Below are 18,647 nucleotides of genomic sequence, written 5' to 3' on the forward strand. Positions count from 1 at the left end.
CAGCAAACTGTGGGGCGCGACCCTCTAGTGGGGCGCCGAGGTATAACAGATGGGGCCATGCAGATATTTTACATATAAAAATATATGTATATTTTTTTATTTATTTTATCTTTATATATATATATATATCTATAGATATATATATATATATACTTTTAATTTTTTTTTAAATACAACAAGTTTAATATAATATATAATATATATATATATATATATATATATATATATAAATTTATTTTTGTTTTATTATACATACATATATTTTTCTTAATATATTTTTTTGTTTTATGCTTTATTTATATATATATATATATATATATATGTATATATATATATAAAATTTAAAAATATTATAGAGAGATATTGATATCTCTCTCTCTCTCTCTCTCTCTCTCTCTCGCTCTCTTTACGAACTTTACATAGCACAAAAGTACAAAGTACTTAAATGCCTGTACTACAGACTAAACAAAAACAAAAACAGCAACACAAAAAACGTTTAAACAACGCCTACTTGAGAGACATCTGCTTTTCGTCATGCGGTGGGACATGAACATTTATCTTCCTCCAGTGGGGCAAGACAAAAAAAAAGTTAGAAAAACAACCGCTGTTGAAGCAGCTTTTGGACGTCACCGTGTGTGTCTGGTTGCTTTCAGTACGACGGCGGCGCAGGATCCCTCCCTGACCCCAATCTGCCTCTCGCTCACCAGCTGGACTTTGCTCTGGGTAAAATCAGGGAGCACGTCCGCACCATCTTGGACATGCAGGCCACATGCAAAAATGTGAACGAGGTAATGGCATCCAGTCCGCGCGGGGTTTCCAGACGCCGTATTTATTTCCCCCCAATGAATCCCAAACGCGTTGCACATTGTTTCAATTCAAATTCCTCCCCCCCGGTGCAGAAGTTGAAAGAGAAAGAAGCGGCGCTGTGGAAGGCGGACCAGAACATCGTGTCCAGGGATCGAGTGATAAACGAGCTGCGGCTGCGGCTGCCGGCCGCGGCCGACCGGGAGCGCCCGCCGGCCGACCTCGCTCAGCACGATGCCGCCGGCCAGCCGGCCCATCAGCCGGCCGTCAAGCTCGCTCACCAGACCATCAAAGACCTCCAGGGTCGCCTCGACAAGAAGGAGGAGGTGCTGAAGAAATACCGCGACCAGTTGGCTCAAGCCAGACAGGTACGAGGGAGGAGGGGGGGTGGAGGTGCTACAAATCCCTTCTGTTGATCCCACGTGCTTTCAGCTCGTTTGTGAGGAGCGTTTTTCACCCGCGATTAGCTGGACTTTGCTTAACTTTGTTTGTTTCTCTTCCGTCTTCCAGGATCAGGAGGGGATGATCAAGAGGCACCAGGGGGAGCTGAGGTCGCTGCATCAGAAGTTGGACTTGAACGCGGACACATCGCTGGACCGCTTCAAACAGACGGCCATGGTATACACGAGATCACATATTCAGGGATTAAACACTGACGTGTCAGTCAAACACAGATAAAACACGATATATAAGACATGCAGCGAGATGAAGAGTCCACCGGCAACGTCAAGACGGACGACCGATAACAGACAGACGGAGCGGAAGCACGACTCGTGCAGAAAGAGGACAGCGAGGAGCGGTGACGTTGTAGCTCAGAGTTAATAGCTGAAGCGTGAAAAGAAACGAGCCGTGAAGTTGTCTCGTGTTTTCCGTGAAACAATTCGCACTGAATTGCAGCGTTTCACGTGAAAAACATCGCGTCTGATTGGGATTTCGATATCCCGCCATGAGCCTCTTGAGCGTGATTTCTTTTTTCAAATGCGCGCCCCTCCTTTTCTTCTTCTTCTTCTTCTTCTTTTTCGTTCTAGGAACTGATGAAGAAGCCCGCCGTCCGGGTGCCGACCGGCAAGCATCTGGAGCGCCTGGCCGAGCTGGAGCAGACGGTGGAGGAGCAGGACGCCTCGCTCGCCTCCGTCGCGGAGAAGCTGAGGCTGGCCACCGCCGAGCTGGAGCGACAGAGGGCCGCCGCGGGGACGCTGGCCAGGAAGCACGCCGCCGAGACGACGAAGTATTACCCCTCGCTCTTTGTTTGACCCCGGTGCGACGGTAGTGTTTGACGCCAGAGAGAGAGCAGTAAAGATGCACTACGCCGTGTTTTCATAGTGGAAACTGCGCGTGGATATGTACATCATGTGGATCTTGAGGGCGAGGCCTTGTGGGTCCTCGGCTCAGCGTGGAGTCGTTTGGATGTGCAGAAAATCAAAGGGTTGACCTCCAAAACGGACGCAGCCATTCGTTTTTAGTTGCATTAGACTCAAGCCCAGATTAACAGACGTCACTTTAATCACAGTTGTAAGTGTAAAACTACACTCGGCTCGTCCAGGTTTACACCCAATTAGCAAAAACCCGTCAACGATGATGCAAAATTCGGTTTTAGACATTTATTTACGAATTTATTCATATATTCCACTGCTTTTGAGAACTTAAGACCTTTGGTTAAACTAATTTCAAGCATTAAAACAGTTGAGTTTAAAGACCACCTGAGTAAAGTTGTGTTTTCACAAGAGATTTGAAGTATTTTAAAAAAATTTCAGCTTTAGGGTCATATTATCTCTTTACGCTTTTGCCTCATGACAACGTTGCCTCGTTATTTAGAGAGCTGAGATTGTTCTGCAATGTTTGAAGTAACACATGGGTATGTATCTCATGCGCAAGTGGCCTTTTAGAAAAGGTGAAATTATGTAAAATCAAGAAGAATACCTATGACCCTGAAGGGTTAAAGAGACCTTCAACAGGATAAAAGTCAGATAAAACTCAGCTCAAGTTGATTAAACGAAGCTTTCAAGATTTCAGAAGCGCTTCGGGGCTTTTAAGCCACACGAGAAAATGCCGGATGACATTTTAAACACATGTTGAGTTTATTGCGGGGTAATTGTCTTAAATGGCATTAAGCGCTAACTTAGCGCGTAGCTCAGCAGGGCCCGCTGTTGTTCGGCCCCCCAAATTGAATCTCTTAAAAGCAAACAATGAATTAGTCACAGCTGCGTTGAGTCTACTTCCCTGGGGTCGAATCAACGCTGCATGTGTAAGGAAGTATCGGCCTTTGTGTGTCATATTGTGACTTTTTTATGGACCCTAATCCTGATCATACCACATAACGGGGTTCTTATGGTCGTGGAAAACCTGGAAAAGTCATGGAATTTTTAAAATGGTTATTTCCAGGCCTGAAAAGTCCTTGATTTTTTATTTTCAAATCCCAAAAGTGTAGTAAGTCATGTACTAACTCGTTCGTTTAAATATTACATTTCTATCACTTTTCCATGTTTACGTCCAGATTTCACTACATGTTTGCTCATGAAAAAGTGGTTTAAAGTCCTGGAAAAGTCCTGGAAATTTAGTTTAGTTCTGAAAATGTGGTTCAAGGTCACAGAAATGTGTTTTAAAGTCCTGGAAATGTGGTTTAAGATCATGGAAAAGTCCTGAAAATGTGTTTTAAAGTCATGGAAACGTCATGGAAATTTGGTAAAGTCATGAAAATGTATTTAAAAGGCATTGAAATTTGGTATAAAGTTACGAAAAAGTCCTAGAAATGTGGCTTAGTCCTTGAAAAATTATCAAATTTGGTTTAAAGTCCTGGAAACCCATCGGTCAGCATGTGTATGATCCCTGTCATAAGTTACAGAACATAACCAGTAGGAAATGAGCCCCAAAGTCCAGTTATTTGAAATGATGTAATAAAAAAAAACAAGTTAAAGAGCAAATTCAACACGGGGGGGTCTTCGTTGCAGGCTGGAGGAGTGTCATGCTGCCCGGGTGAAAGCTCTCACCGGCGAGATGGAGGACCAGACGGGCCGGGCGGCCCAGATGGAGAAGGAGGCGAGCGACCTCCGGGCGGAGCTGGCGGCCCAGAAGGAGGCCAACGTGCGCTCGCCCAGCAACACCATGAAGAACCTGGTGGAGCGGCTGAAGGCGCAGCTCGGACAGAAGGAGCAGCAGCTCAAGGTCCGCCCGTCACGCCGTGTGCAACTGCTCAAAAATACAGGGCGAGGAAAGGAGGTGTGACCTCGCCTCCTCTCCTCTCTTCCTTCCTTCGTGTCCTCAGGCGCTCAGCAAAGCTCTGCTGGAGCTGCGGGCCGAGATGACGGCGGCCGCCGAGCAGCAGGTCATCTCCGGCGCCGCCCAGAAGGAGGAGAGTCTGAACGTGCAGCAGCTGGTCGACCGACACACCAAAGAGCTGAAGGTGGGTCCTCATCACGACACACCGGCTGCATATAATCCACCGAAATATAATCTACTTTCATGCTCATTGCTAAAGGACTGCTAGTCTACACTGACATATTGTCACGAAACAGGATCATTCCATTCAGGCGATATGGGGGTGCTGATTTTCACATATAATTGCTTGGTTTCCTCCATTAAATCGTGACATGAAGCTTATTTTGGTATAAAAATCAGCCGATCCAGAGCGCTGTTACTACGTTAATACATTTCAATCAGCACGCAGACTAAGTTTCACTATTTTAAATGTATTTGTGGGGCCGTCACTCGCACACATCTGTATGGAAGTCTCTTCCCGCCACAAAAAGTCATAATTATGAGTTAATAAAGTCGAAATTATGAGATTAAAAGTGAAAATTATGAGATAAAAAGTCATAATTGTGAGATAAAGTTATAAATATGAGATAAAAAGTCAAAATTATGAGATAAAAAGTCATAATTGTGAGATAAAGTTATACATATGAGATAAAAAGTCAAAATTATGAGATAAAAAGTCATAATTGTGAGATAAAGTTATAAATATGAGATAAAAAGTCATAATTATGAGATAAAAAGCTATAGTTATGAGACGTCAAAATTATGAGATAATAAAGTCCTAATCATGAGGTAATACAGTCATAATTATGAGATAAAGTCATAATTATTGGATATGACATGGAAATTTGGTTTGAAGTCATGTAAATTTGGTTAAAGTCATATAAATGTGGTTAAACGTCTTGGGCGTCCATTGGTCAACATGTGTATGAACCCCGCCCCTCTGACAAAGGTGCGAGTGCAAGACCTTAATGAGGAACTTCAAGCGGCGAAGGAGTTTTCCAAGGCGGCCAGAGGCCGGGAGAGCGGCCTGAAAGAGGAAGTGGACGAGCTGAACCAGGACCTGCAGAGGAGCCTGAAGGCCCAGAGACGCCTGCAGGCCGAGAAGGAGGAGAAGGAGCGGGAGGTCCAGGAGCTCCGGCAGCAGGTCAAGAGGCTCAGCAGCGCCCTTCAGGTCAGCCGCTCTTTAATAAGGACGGCCGATGAGTGAGGAGGCGCGCGGCCTCATCTTTGGTCAGTCTGTTTCGAGCTCGAGCTTCATTCGTACGTCTCCGCCGTTGGAGAAAGGAACGTCCAAATTAGAATCAACGGTTAAGTGCAACAGCAGCCACGTGACGGCCAATGTCTGCATCCCGTCACGAGGACGAGACGTTCAGACAACTCAATTAGAATAAATTGAAGGGAATGCATCCAGAGCGGGATCTCGCGAGTCCCCCGGTGGATATCAGAATTTGATTACTCAGCTAATCTTTGAAGAGCAAAGGTAATCCTAATCCTAAACCTGGGTGTAGCTTCTCCTCTGAAAGATGGTCTTGGACTTTAACTGATGATTTTTAAATGTATTTTATTCATTACAAAAACCAACATATGAACTCGTTCCTCTTCAGGGGAGCGCTAAACCGTTTCTTTATACATTCAACGCAGATTTCACTCCATGTTTGCTCTGGAAATTTGGTAAAAAGTCATGAACATTTGGTTTAGAGTCCTGGAAATCCATTGGTCAAAAAGACGTTTCCATGATTTTGTGGTTAAAAGTCATGAAAATTTAGTTAAAAGTTTTGAAAATTTGGTTAAAAGCCATAAAAACTTGGTTAAAAGTCAATTACTGCTTTTATTTTTTCTTTATTAGTTTGATTCTATTTGTTTTAATGTTTATCTTTGAGTATTTAGAAAAGCATTATACAAAAAATGTGTTATTATTATGAAAATTTGGTTCAAAGTCATGGATAAATGTGTTGAACCCTGATGAAAGTGAAACCAAGGGATTTAGTGTCTAAAGTGTCTGCGTATAATAAAAAGCGCTATATAAATAAATAGCCTCATCATAATAATATAAAGGATAGCCGCCATTATGCTCCGGTTTAACATAATTCAGGTGCCTTGAACATCTTTTTTCTTTTGCACTGTTTTTTTGTCCAGGATCAACAACAACCAGATGCGAAGGGGTCGACCGTGGAGAACCTGCAGAGGAAGGTCCGGCGTCTGGAGTCCGACTTGGAGAAACGATCCCAACCGAAGAACGTCAAGGACGAGTCCGAAAAGGTCCGATTGGTCGATTCTGCCGGCGATGACGTCCGTCCTGGCGCCAGGGCGCTTCTAGACTTCTGACCTGCGACTTGTTTCGTCTTGCAGGCCAAAGGGGAAGTGGTGCGTTGGGAGGAGGGCAAGAAGTGGCAGGCCAAGATGGAGAAGGTGAGGACTTCCCTGAAGGAGAAGGAACGAGAGAACGAAGCCCTGTCGAAGCAGCTCAACACTCTGAAAGAGCTGTACGGCAGGTCAGTGTGGAGATTATTAGATCACGCTGAGAGGGCGAGAGTCCTCTCGACAGACTTCTTAAACCACGCACTTCAACGATTATTGTTTTATGGACTTCAGTCGTTTAAAAGCCAAAACTCTTTAAAATGATTGTTTTATAGACGAAGATCTTTCAAACGATTGTTTTATAGATGATTGTTTTATAGATGAAGATCTTTGAAACGATTGTTTGTCGACTATTGTTTTATAGACTAACATCTTTGAAACGATTATTTTATAGACATTGTTTCATAGACAAAGATCTTGGGAAACGATTGTTTAATAGACGATTGTTTTATAGACGATTGTTTTATAGACTGACGTCATTAAAAGGATTGTTTTGTAAACAATCGTTTCATAGACAAAGATCTTTAAATGATTATTTTACAGACTCTCACTTTTAAATGATTGTTTCATAGACGAAGATCTTTAAGACAATTGTTTTTGAGACAAATCTTCCTTTTTTTAGATCGTTTCATTGACTAACATCTTTAAAACAATCATAGTTAAAGTAAAGAAAGGGGTTTGGGGAAAGGCCACGATTATATCCGTACATACAACAAAGTAAATCACATTCAAGAAGTTGTAAATGCGACTGTAATAGTTTCAAATACATTCTCTGTTGAGCGACTAATTCATTTCTGTGTTTTCCAGGCTGGAGCAGGAGAAGAGCTCCCTGCAGAGGAAGCTGAAGAGTCGCGGCGTGACGGCCGATCAGGTGGTCGGCGTGCGGTCCAGCCAAATGGAGAAGCAGCTGGAGGAGCTGAGGGACAAGAACTCTGAGCTGGAGACGCAGATCCTCTCCATAAAGTACGTCACCGTCTTCAAGGCACTCGAATCGGGCTTTTTGATTGTATTTCGCATGGTGACGTACATCATTGAGTCTTTCTTTGTGCTGGTAAGAGACATAGATGAACAGATTTTATGTTGTGCTGGATTTAAATAACACCAACAATATGATTATTCACACATCTCATACAAAAAGATTCAGTATCAGCGGCTTTAAATTAAATCTAGTTTTTTACACACGAGGCTCAAATTATAAAATTTGTGAATCAAAACTTTGTTCCACGTGTTAAAGCCGAGTTTCATCGATCTCCGATGCAAAATACTTTATCATACTTTCATGGTGATGATGTTTTATTTGTATAGCGCTTTAAAAAAGGTGCTTAAGGCACTTTGCCTTGTACAAACAGAAAGAATAAAAAGCAATAGAAGGCTGTAAGAGTGACGGCTGCAAAGTTCGGATTGTTAATCTGTCTCTTATCAAAAGAAAATACGAATAAAATATTCTATAAGCGGTTCCTTTGATCCGATATCGCTCCCGACATCGTATGTTAGTTTTATCTCCTCTTATTGGACACACATGATCGTTTCGTGGACTGCGAAATAGCCGAATTATCGCCATAAACTCCCGACGTATTTTATCTATTTATTTTTTTTACCGCTGTCATGTCAAGATCACAGGACGATCGACCCGTTATGGAGGCAGACGGCCAATTAAAATGTCAGATCAAAGAATAGCTCCTTAAAATGCACATTAATGCCTCGATGTGAATAAACCCAGAAGGTCGTGCTCCTGGAGGATGAAATGTGATTTAAAACTCGTGATCTTGAGATATTAAAACACTGTACTCGTGTTTCCGGAGAAGAGAACGACTGAGGCTGGATTATTCATTTATTTTATCCTAGTATTTATGAAAAACATTAAAAAATAAGTCTTATTTTATGGTTTTTTTTGTACTTAACCCTTTAAAAAAGATGCACCGACCGATTGATACTCGATAAAAGAAAGACAACATGACTGGAAACGATAAAAAGACCATCATGAGAATATTATTTAAACAATTGGATGCTAAGATAATATGAATAAACTGTTATAGGAGCAGTGAAGAACAATACAGTAGCAATATTAAATATACAGACGGAATAAAAAAGTACTTTAGGTCAACGTGAGCTCAGCTTGTTATGCAGCCTGACAGCAGCGGGAAGGAAGGACTTTCAGTACCTCGATAGTATACGTGTGTGTGTGTACTATCGAGCGCTAATGTGCAGCAGTTTTGAAGCACACCAGTACAGGTAACCAGTTTGTGTGATCAGCCCACATTAGATTCTTCTCCAGAGTGTCTTTACAACAAATAAAAACCGCCAACCTCTCTCTTGCAGAGAGCAGCAGGCGTTACCCCGAGACGCCGCCGTGGAGACTCTGACCCTGAGGAACCGCTACCTGGAAGAGAGACTCCACTCCGCACAGAGCCACGCCTCCAAAGAGCTGGCGTCCAGACCCTCCGTGAGTGCCCGCCGACGGTTACCAACGTGCCCGGATCTCTCCGATGATTCACTCACCTGGGCTGAGCGAGAGATCCTTCATTCCTCTTTCTTCACTGTCTTTCTTTGTGTTTTCTCGTTTTTCGCTGGATTTAAAATCTTGATGCGTTGCCTGTGAAAAGGCGGGAAACGTCTCCTCTTGGGCGTCGCCGGCGATTCACTCTGTCACCTTTGATGTGGCGGCGGCGGCGGCGGCGGCTCCCCGTCCCGCCGAGTCCCGGCGCCGGCCCGAAGCGGCAGAAACCCAAACGGGCTTCGGCGGAGCGGAGGACGCCGATCGGGAACAACCGAGCCGCGACGATGCAGGAAACACGACCGAAGAAGAAGTAGAAGAAGGAGAGGGTGTTGGCACCTCTGCCAATCCTCCTTCTGTCATGGAAGAAGAAGAAGAAGAAGTAGAAGAAGAAACCCGGGGCACAAAAGGAAGCGAGTCCGACCCCGAGGACCCTTCAGGAAGACCGGGATCGGTTCTGTCGTCCTCTGAGCCGGCCGGCGCTGAAACCGCCAACGAAGAGGCCGCCGGGGGACCAGACGATCCCGCAGAGCCAGGAGAGGCCGAGATTAAGGAAGTGGCAGAGGCCGCGGGGGAGGGTAATCCAGAGCGGTGCCGCTCAGCGGACCCGGATGCGGACTCCGACTCCGCGCTGAGCAAACCCCCAGAGAGGCTCATGGGTAAAAGAAGGGGGGAGCGCAGATCTCTGAGAGACCCGAAGGTACCCGAGGCTTCCCGTAGACGCCCAGCTTGTCGTGATAGCGGTTTAGACGTTTCCCTTCAGGAGCTTTGTGTTTATGAACGCTCTCTCCCTCCACAGCAGCCTGGTGTTTTCATCCATTTTGTGAAGGAAGATTTTAAATGTTTTGTTGTTGTTGTTGTTGTTGTTGTTGTTTAGACTTCGGGGCGAGGCACCGGCACGCCGTCGCAGAGGGATCAGGACTTCCAGAAGGAAAACCTCAAGCTGGCCTCCAAGAACTTGGAGCTTCGCTTCCAGCTGGAGCAGAACGACAAAGACCTGCCGAGGCTCAAGGTAGCGCCGCCGCGGGGATGTCGCTAGCTTAGCTTAGCATCGAGTAGTTTACCCTATATGCAAAGTATATCCAGTGTATAATACATCACAAAGTCTTCAGTTTGGGTGCTAACCAGAAACAAGATGTTGAATGAATGTTTATTCGGGGTTGCTAGGCAGATTAGATCTTTGAAAATATACAAAATAAATCTCCCAAAATATCAAACTATTTCTTTAAAAACCTTTTAATGACAGCATTTGTCTTCAGTATTTTATATTTGATGAGATTTTTAGAGAACATTTTTGCCAACTCAAATGACTTGACAAAAGAAATGACAGCAGAATATGTATTTTGTTTCAAGTGTTTAATTTGATTTTCTTCCCCAGAATCAAGTAGCAGACCTGAGGGAGATGTGCAGCGCGCTGAAGAAGGAAAAAGCAGACGTGGAGAAGAAGCTGGCGCTGATACGAGGAGTACGTTACCCGAAGTCGCCTTAACGCTAGAACAGTCACGTCTGTAACCCGAGTCTTATGAAGGAGGGCGTGTCTTAATGGAGGAGGGCGTGTCTTAATGGAGGAGGGCGTGTCTTAATGGAGGAGGGCGTGTCTTAATGAAGGAGGGCGTGTCTTAATGAAGGAGGGCGTGTCTTATTGGAGGAGGGCATGTCTTAATGAAGGAGGGCGTGTCTTAATGAAGGAGGGCGTGTCTTAATGAAGGAGGGCGTGTCTTAATGGAGGAGGGCGTGTCTTAATGGAGGAGGGCGTGTCTTAATGAAGGAGGGCGTGTCTTATTGGAGGAGGGCGTGTCTTAATGGAGGAGGGCGTGTCTTATTGGAGGAGGGCGTGTCTTAATGAAGGAGGGCGTGTCTTATTGGAGGAGGGCGTGTCTTATTGGAGGAGGGCGTGTCTTATTGGAGGAGGGCGTGTCTTAATGGAGGAGGGCGTGTCTTAATGGAGGAGGGCGTGTCTTATTGGAGGAGGGCGTGTCTTATTGGAGGAGGGCGTGTCTTAATGAAGGAGGGCGTGTCTTAATGGAGGAGGGCGTGTCTTAATGGAGGAGGGCGTGTCTTATTGGAGGAGGGCGTGTCTTAATGGAGGAGGGCGTGTCTTAATGGAGGAGGGCGTGTCTTATTGGAGGAGTGCGTGTCTTATTGGAGGTGGGCGTGTCTTCATGGAGGTGGGCGTGTCTTATTAAAGATAGATAGCTCCCTCCCCCTTTTGACCTGTTTATTCAGCATCCCCCCCCCTCTCCCCTCCCCCTTGCTCCCTTCACGTCTCAAGTGTCGGTCATCACGGTGGTTTGTGGTGCGTTCCTCATCAGGCCGGTCAGAGCGGCAAAACGGTGCCTGAACTGGAGAAGACCATCGGGCTGATGAAGAAGGTGGTGGAGCGGGTGCAGCGCGAGAACGACGCGCTCAAGAAATCCGCCGCTCCTGCACACCACGACGCGGTCGCGGCGCTGGAGCAAGAAAACGCCAAACTGAAGGTCGTCCATCGCGTCTCGGTGAACGTCCTCGTTGCATCCTGGTTCCCCCGACGCTAAATACGAGCCTGCCGTTGTGTTTTCCTTCTAGAGCGACTACGAGAAGCTGAAGAGCCAAAGTGAAGCCGAGCTGAGCTCCAGACTGGAGTCCAAGACCAAAGGGCTGGAGAAGATCGTGATGGAGAACGAGCGTCTGCGCAGGGAGACCAAACGGGTGACCGCTCGCGTTACGATGGACATGTGGAAATTAAAAAGAAGAACTTTGAATTATAGATGACAAGTCGGCGGCTTAACCTTTTATTCAATCACCAGATTGAGAAATTAGAGAAACAAATGTTTCATGCAGCATCTTAACTATTTCAGTCCAAAAGAATAAAAACACAAACACTTTATAATAACTACACACTATTTAGACAGTGAATTCATCTTTTATAAAGCTTTGTTCCAACATGAACACTCAATAGTAACTAAGTATGCAATTAACAGTTTATAAATGCTTTATTCTTCATTGATAAGCTCAGGTTTTCATACTTTATAAATGGTGGATTCAGGACTTATAGATTAAAAAGATCATAAATGATGAATTCAGTGTTTATTCATGCTTTTACTAATGCTAAATAGTGTGTACTTATAAAGTGCAATACCTAGTAGTAGTTGTAGTACTAGTAGTATTCAGTCATCACATACATGAGTAAAGCCTGTCTACAATTTAAAAGATAAAGGCAGAAGCCTTAATGCTTATATATTCCTATTATGAATTAAGTAACCCTCAACATTAGATATAATATATATGCACATATATTTAATTTACACTTGTAACCTTCAAAAATAACTTTTATAAATACTTAAAACAGAGTTTTTACACTCATGTGAGCATTGTTCCATATTTTAACTCCTACAAGAGATGCATCTTCTTTTAATCTCTTTCTTATCCTACAAACATCTGTTAAAACCTGGAGGTACTTTGAGTACTTCATGTACAGATTTGCTATGACGCTAGTGTCTCACCTCCTGGTTGTGCTGGTTTCTCTTTCCTTTCTCTCTGTTCCAGGAGATTGAAGCGGCCAAGAGGCTGAAGGAGACCAAGGCCGGCCTGGAGGTGCTGAACGAGAAGCTGCTGGCCGAGCTGGAGGAGACGAAGCGGCGGCTGCAGGCGGCGCTCTCCAGACCCATCGCAGAGGGAGCGAGCAGTAAGACCTGGAAGGGATCCGTGGTGACGAGGTCAGCGCACAGTTTCTCTTATACGTTATCGACGCCAAAGGAAGTCAGACAGGGTTCATACGGGCCTGGAAAACCTGGAAAGTCCTTGAAAAATAAATAAAGTCCCCAAAAGTGTAGTAAAAGTTGTGTAAATGTGTTATGTTCATGTGTTCATGTCGTTCATTCACGCTGAGTTATAAACAATGAATCTGCTTTTAAAAGAAAGAGGCTCAAAATATCAGCAGCATACATACAGGCATCTATATAAATGTTTATTCTTTGAATCAAACTATTGTCTCTCATTCATTTGAGTCATTTAAGGTTTACTGTATGCTTTGAATCCTCATTGTTAGTTTAAATACTACATTTTATCACTTTTTACTGTTCACACACACATTTCACACAATGTTTGCTCATGGACATTTGATTTAAAGTCATGAAAGTCCTGGAAATGAATTGGTCAAGAAGACTTTTCCATGATTTTCCCCCAAATTTGGTTAAAAGTCTTTAACCATGTGGTTACAGGTCATGGAAATTTGGTGAAAAGTGGTTAAAAATTATGAAAATTTGGTTTTAAGTCATGTAAAAGTGTTTAAAAGTTATAGAAAAGTGGTTAAAGGTCATGGAAGTTTAGTGAAAAGTGGTTGAAAGTGATAGAAAATTGGTTTAAAGTCATAAAAATGAGGTTAAAAGTCAGGAGAAAGTGGTTAAAGGTCCTGGCAACCCATCGGTCAACATGTGTATGAACTCAGAGTCTAAACTGTGCGGTCGCTTCGATTCGCAGGATGTTTGAGAACAAGATGAAGGCGCTGGAGGAGGAGCTGGAGCAGAAGACCGGCGCTCTGTCCGACCTCCGGCGGCAGCTGAAGGAGCTGAAGGAGCGCGAGGAGAGCGAGAGGATGAGCGTCCAGCAGCTGGAAGATCAGGTAGAGAAAACCTTCTGAACGCCACTAAACTAAAAACTCTGCTAAACAGGCTCATAACACAAGCTCCCTGGCTCCGCCCCTTTTCCACAACGCTAGTGCAGCTCGTCTTAGTTGGACTCCTCGGCCTGCTTCATCTTTCAAACCCCTAATCTCCGGCTTCCTGTGGAGATGAGGTCACTCAGGAGACTTTGGGAAGCAGAAGAAGTTCACGTCAAGAAACAAAAGTTCTGCATGAACGTAAAAGATCAAAGTGTTTCTCATTCCTCAGGTTGACATGTTGAAGAAGTTCCCGGCCTCCTCGAAGGCGGCAGGAGGACTCAGCCAGGAGTTCCAGGCCATGAGGTGCGACGCTGAAATATAGAAAAGTCCTATTCTCTTTGTGACGGACTAAACTGTCCCAAAGAATTCAAAAAGACCAAAGAAACAGTATAGTATGGCATAAAGACATCACAGTGGAATATCACACAAATTATAGTCGTGAAGACGTAAATAAATGTGTATTTTGTCGAAAAAGGCCATAAAAACCTTCATAGTAATGTCATTAAGTCATAAAATTGTCATTGTACAGTGTGTTGTAACTTTTACTCTTGTGATTTAATAAACTGTCGCCAAAGAATCAAAAAGTCCAAATAAAGATAATTTAAAAAGTCAGAAAACATGTCATGAAAAGGTAAAAAAAAGAAAAATTGGGGTAAAAGTCCATAGAAACCTTCATAGTTATGCCATTAAGTCATAAGATTGTCATTGTATACGTGTCATAACAGTCAAGTATGGCATAAAAACATCACAGTATAATATCAAACTAATTATAGTTTAGTTAAAAGTAAAATAAGTCACAATATATAGTTTGCGTATACAAAAAATACAAAAAGTAACGGCCATAAAGTCATAAGATTGTACTGTTTACTGTGGGAATTCAGATTGTTGTGAAGCTGGATTCTTGTTGTGCGTCTCTAGATCGATGAACTTGGCGCTGGAGACGGAGAACGCGGAGCTGAAGCGGCGGCTGAGCGAGTGCAGCGAGGCGTCTCCTGGTCCAGGTGAAGCTCCAGATGTGCAACCCGACACCCAAACACTCGTCCTCCTCCATCCCCAAAACGTTGTCCTCTCTCTCTCTCCTCTCAGAACACGCCAAGCTCCGCCGCGTCCTGCTCGCCGCCGAGGCGGAGAACACCAGACTCCGGGCGGAGGCGGAGCGGCTGAAGAAGGAGCTGGAGAACTTCGACCCCACGTTCTTCGACGAGATCGAAGACCTGAAGTACAACTACAACGCGGAGCTGCGGAGGAACGTCCTGCTGGAGGAGCAGCTGAGGAAGGTCTGCGAGCGGTTCGGCGTGAAACTCCAACTGCCCGACGTGTCCGTGGGTTAAAAAAACTCCCGGTTACTGCGCCTTTAAGGGGACATCGGGGGTCCTTAAAGGCGCAGTAACAGAGTTTTTAACTCTGTTACTGCGCCTTTAAGGAACCTCGGGTTGTTGCCCCCCCGGTTGTTGCCGTTTTAGATCACAACCCAGACGCGATGTAGCGCGCATATTTCTTTATACATTTGTTTTTCTACGTGTGTCAATAAAGCCGACGGCTGAATAGAAACCAGATGTTTAGTGTTCACACGTTCTACTTTATTCTTCAGAGCCGTAACATACAGGGGATTAACACTTTGAACGTCTCGTGCTGCTTCAAGTGGTTGTTTTTTACACAAATGTGGAATTATTGTCCGTCGCTAAAGTGACTAATACTTGCAGGAGAGAGAGAGAGATAGAGAGACATTGTCCTGTGCTGGTGTCACTTGAGGTCCAGCAGGCGGCTGAAGTGCCGTCCGTTGAGCGCGGAGAAGAAGGAGAACAGGTCCGGGCCGTCGTCGCTCTCGTCCACGTGAACCTCCACCGCTCTGTCGGAGAGGGAGGCGCCGCCGTCTGGCCACCGCAGACCCAGGTGGTGCCGGTGGACCTGGAGGCACAGGGGGGGGGGGGAGGAGGATGAGGGGCAATTAAACAAACTGCTCACGGAGACACCGGACTCAACACTGCAGGAGCCTCTCTCTCTCTTTAACAAGTCTCTCTCTTTAATGAGTCTCTCGCTCGCCCTCCAACCTTTACAAGGCTCTCTCACCTTAACAAGTCTCTCTCTCTCTCACCTTAACAAGCCTCTCTCTCTCTCACCTTAACAAGCCCCTCCCTCCCTCTCACCTTAACAAGCCCCTCCCTCCCTCTCACCTTAACAAGCCCCTCCCTCCCTCTCACCAAGTCTCTCACCTTAACGAGCCTCTCTCTCACCTTAACAAGCCCCTCCCTCTCACCTTAACAAGCCCCTCCCTCTCACCTTAACGAGCGTGCCGTCGTCACAGTGCCAGACCACGCCCTCGATGCGTCCCTCCGGGCGCTCCTGGAACCAGGAGCTGAGCAGCTGGCGGTCCAGAGGGGGCGTGTCTCTGAGGGCGACGGCGCCGTGTGACACCAGACAGTGAACGGGCTGCTTCTTGCTCCCGAGGCCTGTCGGGACACAATGTTCACGACTCGCTGCGTCCAGACTCGGTGGAACGTTGTGTAATTCTGTGATGAAGAGACGAACGCCGCTTTACCGTACGGGTTTCCGTTGACGTTGGTGCCGATGAGCTCCAGCGTTTGCTCCAGGAGGTCGGCCAACGGGACGGCCGCGACTTCTAGCGCGTCTCCGTCTTGGGGCCGGAGGACGAGAGCCCGCCGGGCATTCGAGTCCACCACGGCGGCGTGCCAGCAGTACTGCTTGTTGTCCTCGTCCACCGGCACCCAGCCTGAGCGGGAACAACGGAGACCAAATGACGAAAACGAATGTCCAACTGTCCTGTTAGTCCTTCGTTTCAATTCTCAACTCCATTTGGATTCTTTTTGTTTCAACCATTGAGATGGCAAAGTAATAAATCTTCATAATATCGTAAAAGTCGGGTCATAATCCGCTAGCTCCCCGCTTTAGCCAGCTAGCGCTGCTGCTAACCACGCCCGCTAGTCTGTACCAACACTGTAATAATAATGGCAACGTGTAAATATATATCTGCAGTATTCAATACAATAATCAAAATATATGAAATAGTCTCACGTTTGGGGCAGCGTCGAGCCTGGCGGTGGTTGTCTGGCAGCTAGCAGGGAGCTAGCAACAGCGCTAGCTAGTTAGCTAGCAGAGACAATCACCGAAGGTAGTAGCGGCTTGTAACCCGACTTTTGCGCTAATCACTTTAGAGTGAAGTTATTAATGCACTTCAGTTCCCCCTCGCGGGAGATTTACAGGTCGTATCTTCGTTCCACAACGAGACGTAACGGGTGAACTTCAGGACCTGGAATGTGTCCGTGGTCGTCCGGCTGCGGCCGCCCGTCGTTCCGTTTGACTCTGTGAGCCGGGATCCACGTCTCCGGCACCGTCTTGAAGTCCTCCTCCACGTTCCACGAGAAACCTGCAAAACAAACAAAATTAATTCCAAAAAATAAACTAGTTCAACCTCCAAGAAGAAGAAGAAGAACCGACATGTAATGTTTACACCAAGATATTAAAACATGTTTTGACAATTATAACATGTTTTAATTAGTTGTGCAGAAAATACAAACGTGAGACCACCGTAAAGGTTGGGTTATAAGCCGCTACTAGGATCAGCGGTTGTCCCTGCTGTAGCCTGCTAGCGCTGCTAAACTCTACTTTGTGGCGTAGAGGGCAGCGAGGCTTCGGCTAGCAGGGAACCCTATGAACTAAAATGCTTCAGGAGCTGGGATACCTTTACAGCTGTGGTGAGCGTGCTGATGCTTTTTGAACCTCTTCTCTGCTTGTTTGTTGGGCTTTCTGTCCAGTCGAGCCCAGAGGTGAGGTCGCTCTGCAGGGAGAAGATGAACAAATCACAACATTATCCATGACGTCCCCTTCCCCCTTCACTGAGAACTATTGGATGTTCGTCAATAACACATTGTGTGTACCGTTTACAACATGCCGAATGTGACGCCGCTCCAGTGCCTTGCTCAAGGGAGGCGGTAGCCGTCACCGCTCACCTTTATAAAGCGTGACATAGCAGCAGGTGCCGTCTAGTTTTTCCGTGGCGAGCGCACAGTGGACGTTGGCCTCCAGAGCGACGGGGTTCACGGCTTCTGTGGCAATGACCTGATACTGCTGCAGAGAGACAGACACATACAGACCTGGATTCAAAGGGACCCCTCCATACAAACATCAGCGTCATGTTTTTTGTTTTAAAGAATACCCATACACACATTTTCTTTCAGTGAGTCGTCCCCCAACAACACTAATTCATCGCCTAATGTTACGACGCCGACTACGTGTTTACGTTAAACCCACCAACCGCTGCGTTGAAACGCCCGCTGCGTGTTTACGACGCCGACAACGTGTTTACGTCAAACCCACCAACCGCTGCGTTGAAACAACCGGTACGTCTTTACGACGCCGACAACATGTTTACGTTAAACCCACCAACCGCTGCGTTGAAACGCCCGCTGCGTGTTTACGACGCCGACAACGTGTTTACGTTAAACCCACCAACCGCTACGTTGAAACACCCGCTGCATGTTTACGACGCCGACAACATGTTTACGGTCACCTGGTTCTAGATAGATAGGTAGATAGATAATTACTTTATTGATCCCCGAAGGGAAATTCAGGGTCCAAGTAGCGCAAGACATCACAACATAATATACACATTCTTGAGCGTCTTACCTGACGGTCCCGTTTCCGCGACTGTTCCTCCTTCACCTCCGTCAGAAAGACACACGGTATCTTCTGCTGAACGGCGCCCAGGCGTCGCATCTTGTTGTTGTTGTTGTTGTTGTTGAACCCTCTGCCGGTAACGTGTACGTGTTTGTCGTAGACTCCACGGTGTGTCAGCAGCGGAGCAGCAGGCTGGGGATCTGTGTGTTTTGTTTCCGGTCACGTGACGCGCATTTGCTTTTTTTTCTTCTTCGCTCTTTTTTTGTTTGTAGATTCTTGAATCAAAAGGCTCGTTAGCGCCACTTTGTGGCAGGCTTATATCACTAATGCAGTATTTTAACTGAACGCTTATGTTTGTAATTTAAGGCTCAATGCTTTAAAAAAAAATCTTGTTAATAAACAATAAAGAATTATTTTATTGTATCCAGGTCAGGAGACAGTTAGCTTAGCATCAAGAATGGA

The 18,647-nt window shown here is 45.6% G+C and overlaps 2 protein-coding genes and 1 long non-coding RNA gene across 6 annotated transcripts in view; 1 reads left to right on the forward strand and 2 right to left on the reverse strand.

Moving 5' to 3' along the window:
• cep290 (centrosomal protein 290) overlaps positions 1–15,095 on the forward strand; it is a 36,439-nt gene extending 21,344 nt beyond the window's left edge. Inside the window, exons 32-52 of one of the 2 annotated variants that reach the window (XM_068602615.1) lie at positions 654–788; positions 900–1,172; positions 1,315–1,422; positions 1,833–2,032; positions 3,753–3,966; positions 4,067–4,204; positions 5,009–5,230; positions 6,196–6,318; positions 6,409–6,551; positions 7,225–7,380; positions 8,737–8,860; positions 9,789–9,923; positions 10,290–10,376; positions 11,224–11,388; positions 11,477–11,599; positions 12,437–12,606; positions 13,370–13,511; positions 13,780–13,853; positions 14,469–14,551; positions 14,637–14,902; positions 14,967–15,095. In XM_068602615.1, coding sequence (XP_068458716.1) covers positions 654–788; positions 900–1,172; positions 1,315–1,422; positions 1,833–2,032; positions 3,753–3,966; positions 4,067–4,204; positions 5,009–5,230; positions 6,196–6,318; positions 6,409–6,551; positions 7,225–7,380; positions 8,737–8,860; positions 9,789–9,923; positions 10,290–10,376; positions 11,224–11,388; positions 11,477–11,599; positions 12,437–12,606; positions 13,370–13,511; positions 13,780–13,853; positions 14,469–14,551; positions 14,637–14,881 — 3,060 coding nt within the window. In that variant the 3' untranslated portion in view covers positions 14,882–14,902; positions 14,967–15,095. Of the gene's footprint in view, positions 1–653; positions 789–899; positions 1,173–1,314; positions 1,423–1,832; positions 2,033–3,752; positions 3,967–4,066; positions 4,205–5,008; positions 5,231–6,195; positions 6,319–6,408; positions 6,552–7,224; positions 7,381–8,736; positions 8,861–9,788; positions 9,924–10,289; positions 10,377–11,223; positions 11,389–11,476; positions 11,600–12,436; positions 12,607–13,369; positions 13,512–13,779; positions 13,854–14,468; positions 14,552–14,636 lie in introns of both variants that reach the window. The other variant, XM_068602614.1, reaches the window with a different exon arrangement.
• LOC137803833 (uncharacterized) lies at positions 7,145–10,006 on the reverse strand. The gene is made up of 2 exons (XR_011080099.1): positions 8,917–10,006; positions 7,145–7,465 (listed from the first exon to the last, which is right to left on the reverse strand). It is a non-coding gene; the product is annotated as an uncharacterized lncRNA (long non-coding RNA).
• A 13-nt stretch (positions 15,096–15,108) lies between the features above and the next one.
• On the reverse strand, positions 15,109–18,405 carry rlig1 (RNA 5'-phosphate and 3'-OH ligase 1). Of its 3 annotated transcripts, none has more exons than XM_068602617.1 (7): positions 18,195–18,405; positions 17,519–17,633; positions 17,251–17,346; positions 16,819–16,935; positions 16,090–16,281; positions 15,831–16,000; positions 15,109–15,458 (listed from the first exon to the last, which is right to left on the reverse strand). In XM_068602617.1, exons 1-7 carry the CDS (start codon positions 18,282–18,284, stop codon positions 15,294–15,296), a joined length of 945 nt encoding a protein of 314 aa, XP_068458718.1. In that variant the 5' UTR covers positions 18,285–18,405; the 3' UTR covers positions 15,109–15,293. The 3 variants fall into 3 exon arrangements, with proteins under 3 accessions (XP_068458718.1, XP_068458717.1, XP_068458719.1); XM_068602616.1 differs by having other exon boundaries at positions 17,519–17,636; XM_068602618.1 differs by having other exon boundaries at positions 15,323–15,458; positions 16,095–16,281; positions 17,519–17,636.
• Between the last annotated feature and the right edge of the window lie 242 nt (positions 18,406–18,647).

The sequence above is a fragment of the Clinocottus analis genome, unplaced genomic scaffold, assembly GCF_023055335.1.
Source record: "Clinocottus analis isolate CAN_PGR_092001 unplaced genomic scaffold, fCliAna1.0.p SCAF_6, whole genome shotgun sequence".
Classification (NCBI taxonomy): Eukaryota; Metazoa; Chordata; class Actinopteri; order Perciformes; family Cottidae; genus Clinocottus; species Clinocottus analis.

What these genes read in the sequence shown, in the direction of transcription:
- rlig1 (XM_068602616.1), bottom strand. Translation starts at nt 18,284, where the DNA reads ATGCGACGCCTGGGCGCCGTTCAGCAGAAGATACCGTGTGTCTTTCTG. An exon ending in CGCGGAAACGGGACCGTCAG is followed by an intron (nt 17,637 to 18,194) that starts GTAAGACGCTCA and finishes GTCTCTCTGCAG; the next exon opens with CAGTATCAGGTCATTGCCAC. An exon ending in CGCTCACCACAGCTGTAAAG is followed by an intron (nt 16,936 to 17,250) that starts GTATCCCAGCTC and finishes TTTGTTTTGCAG; the next exon opens with GTTTCTCGTGGAACGTGGAG.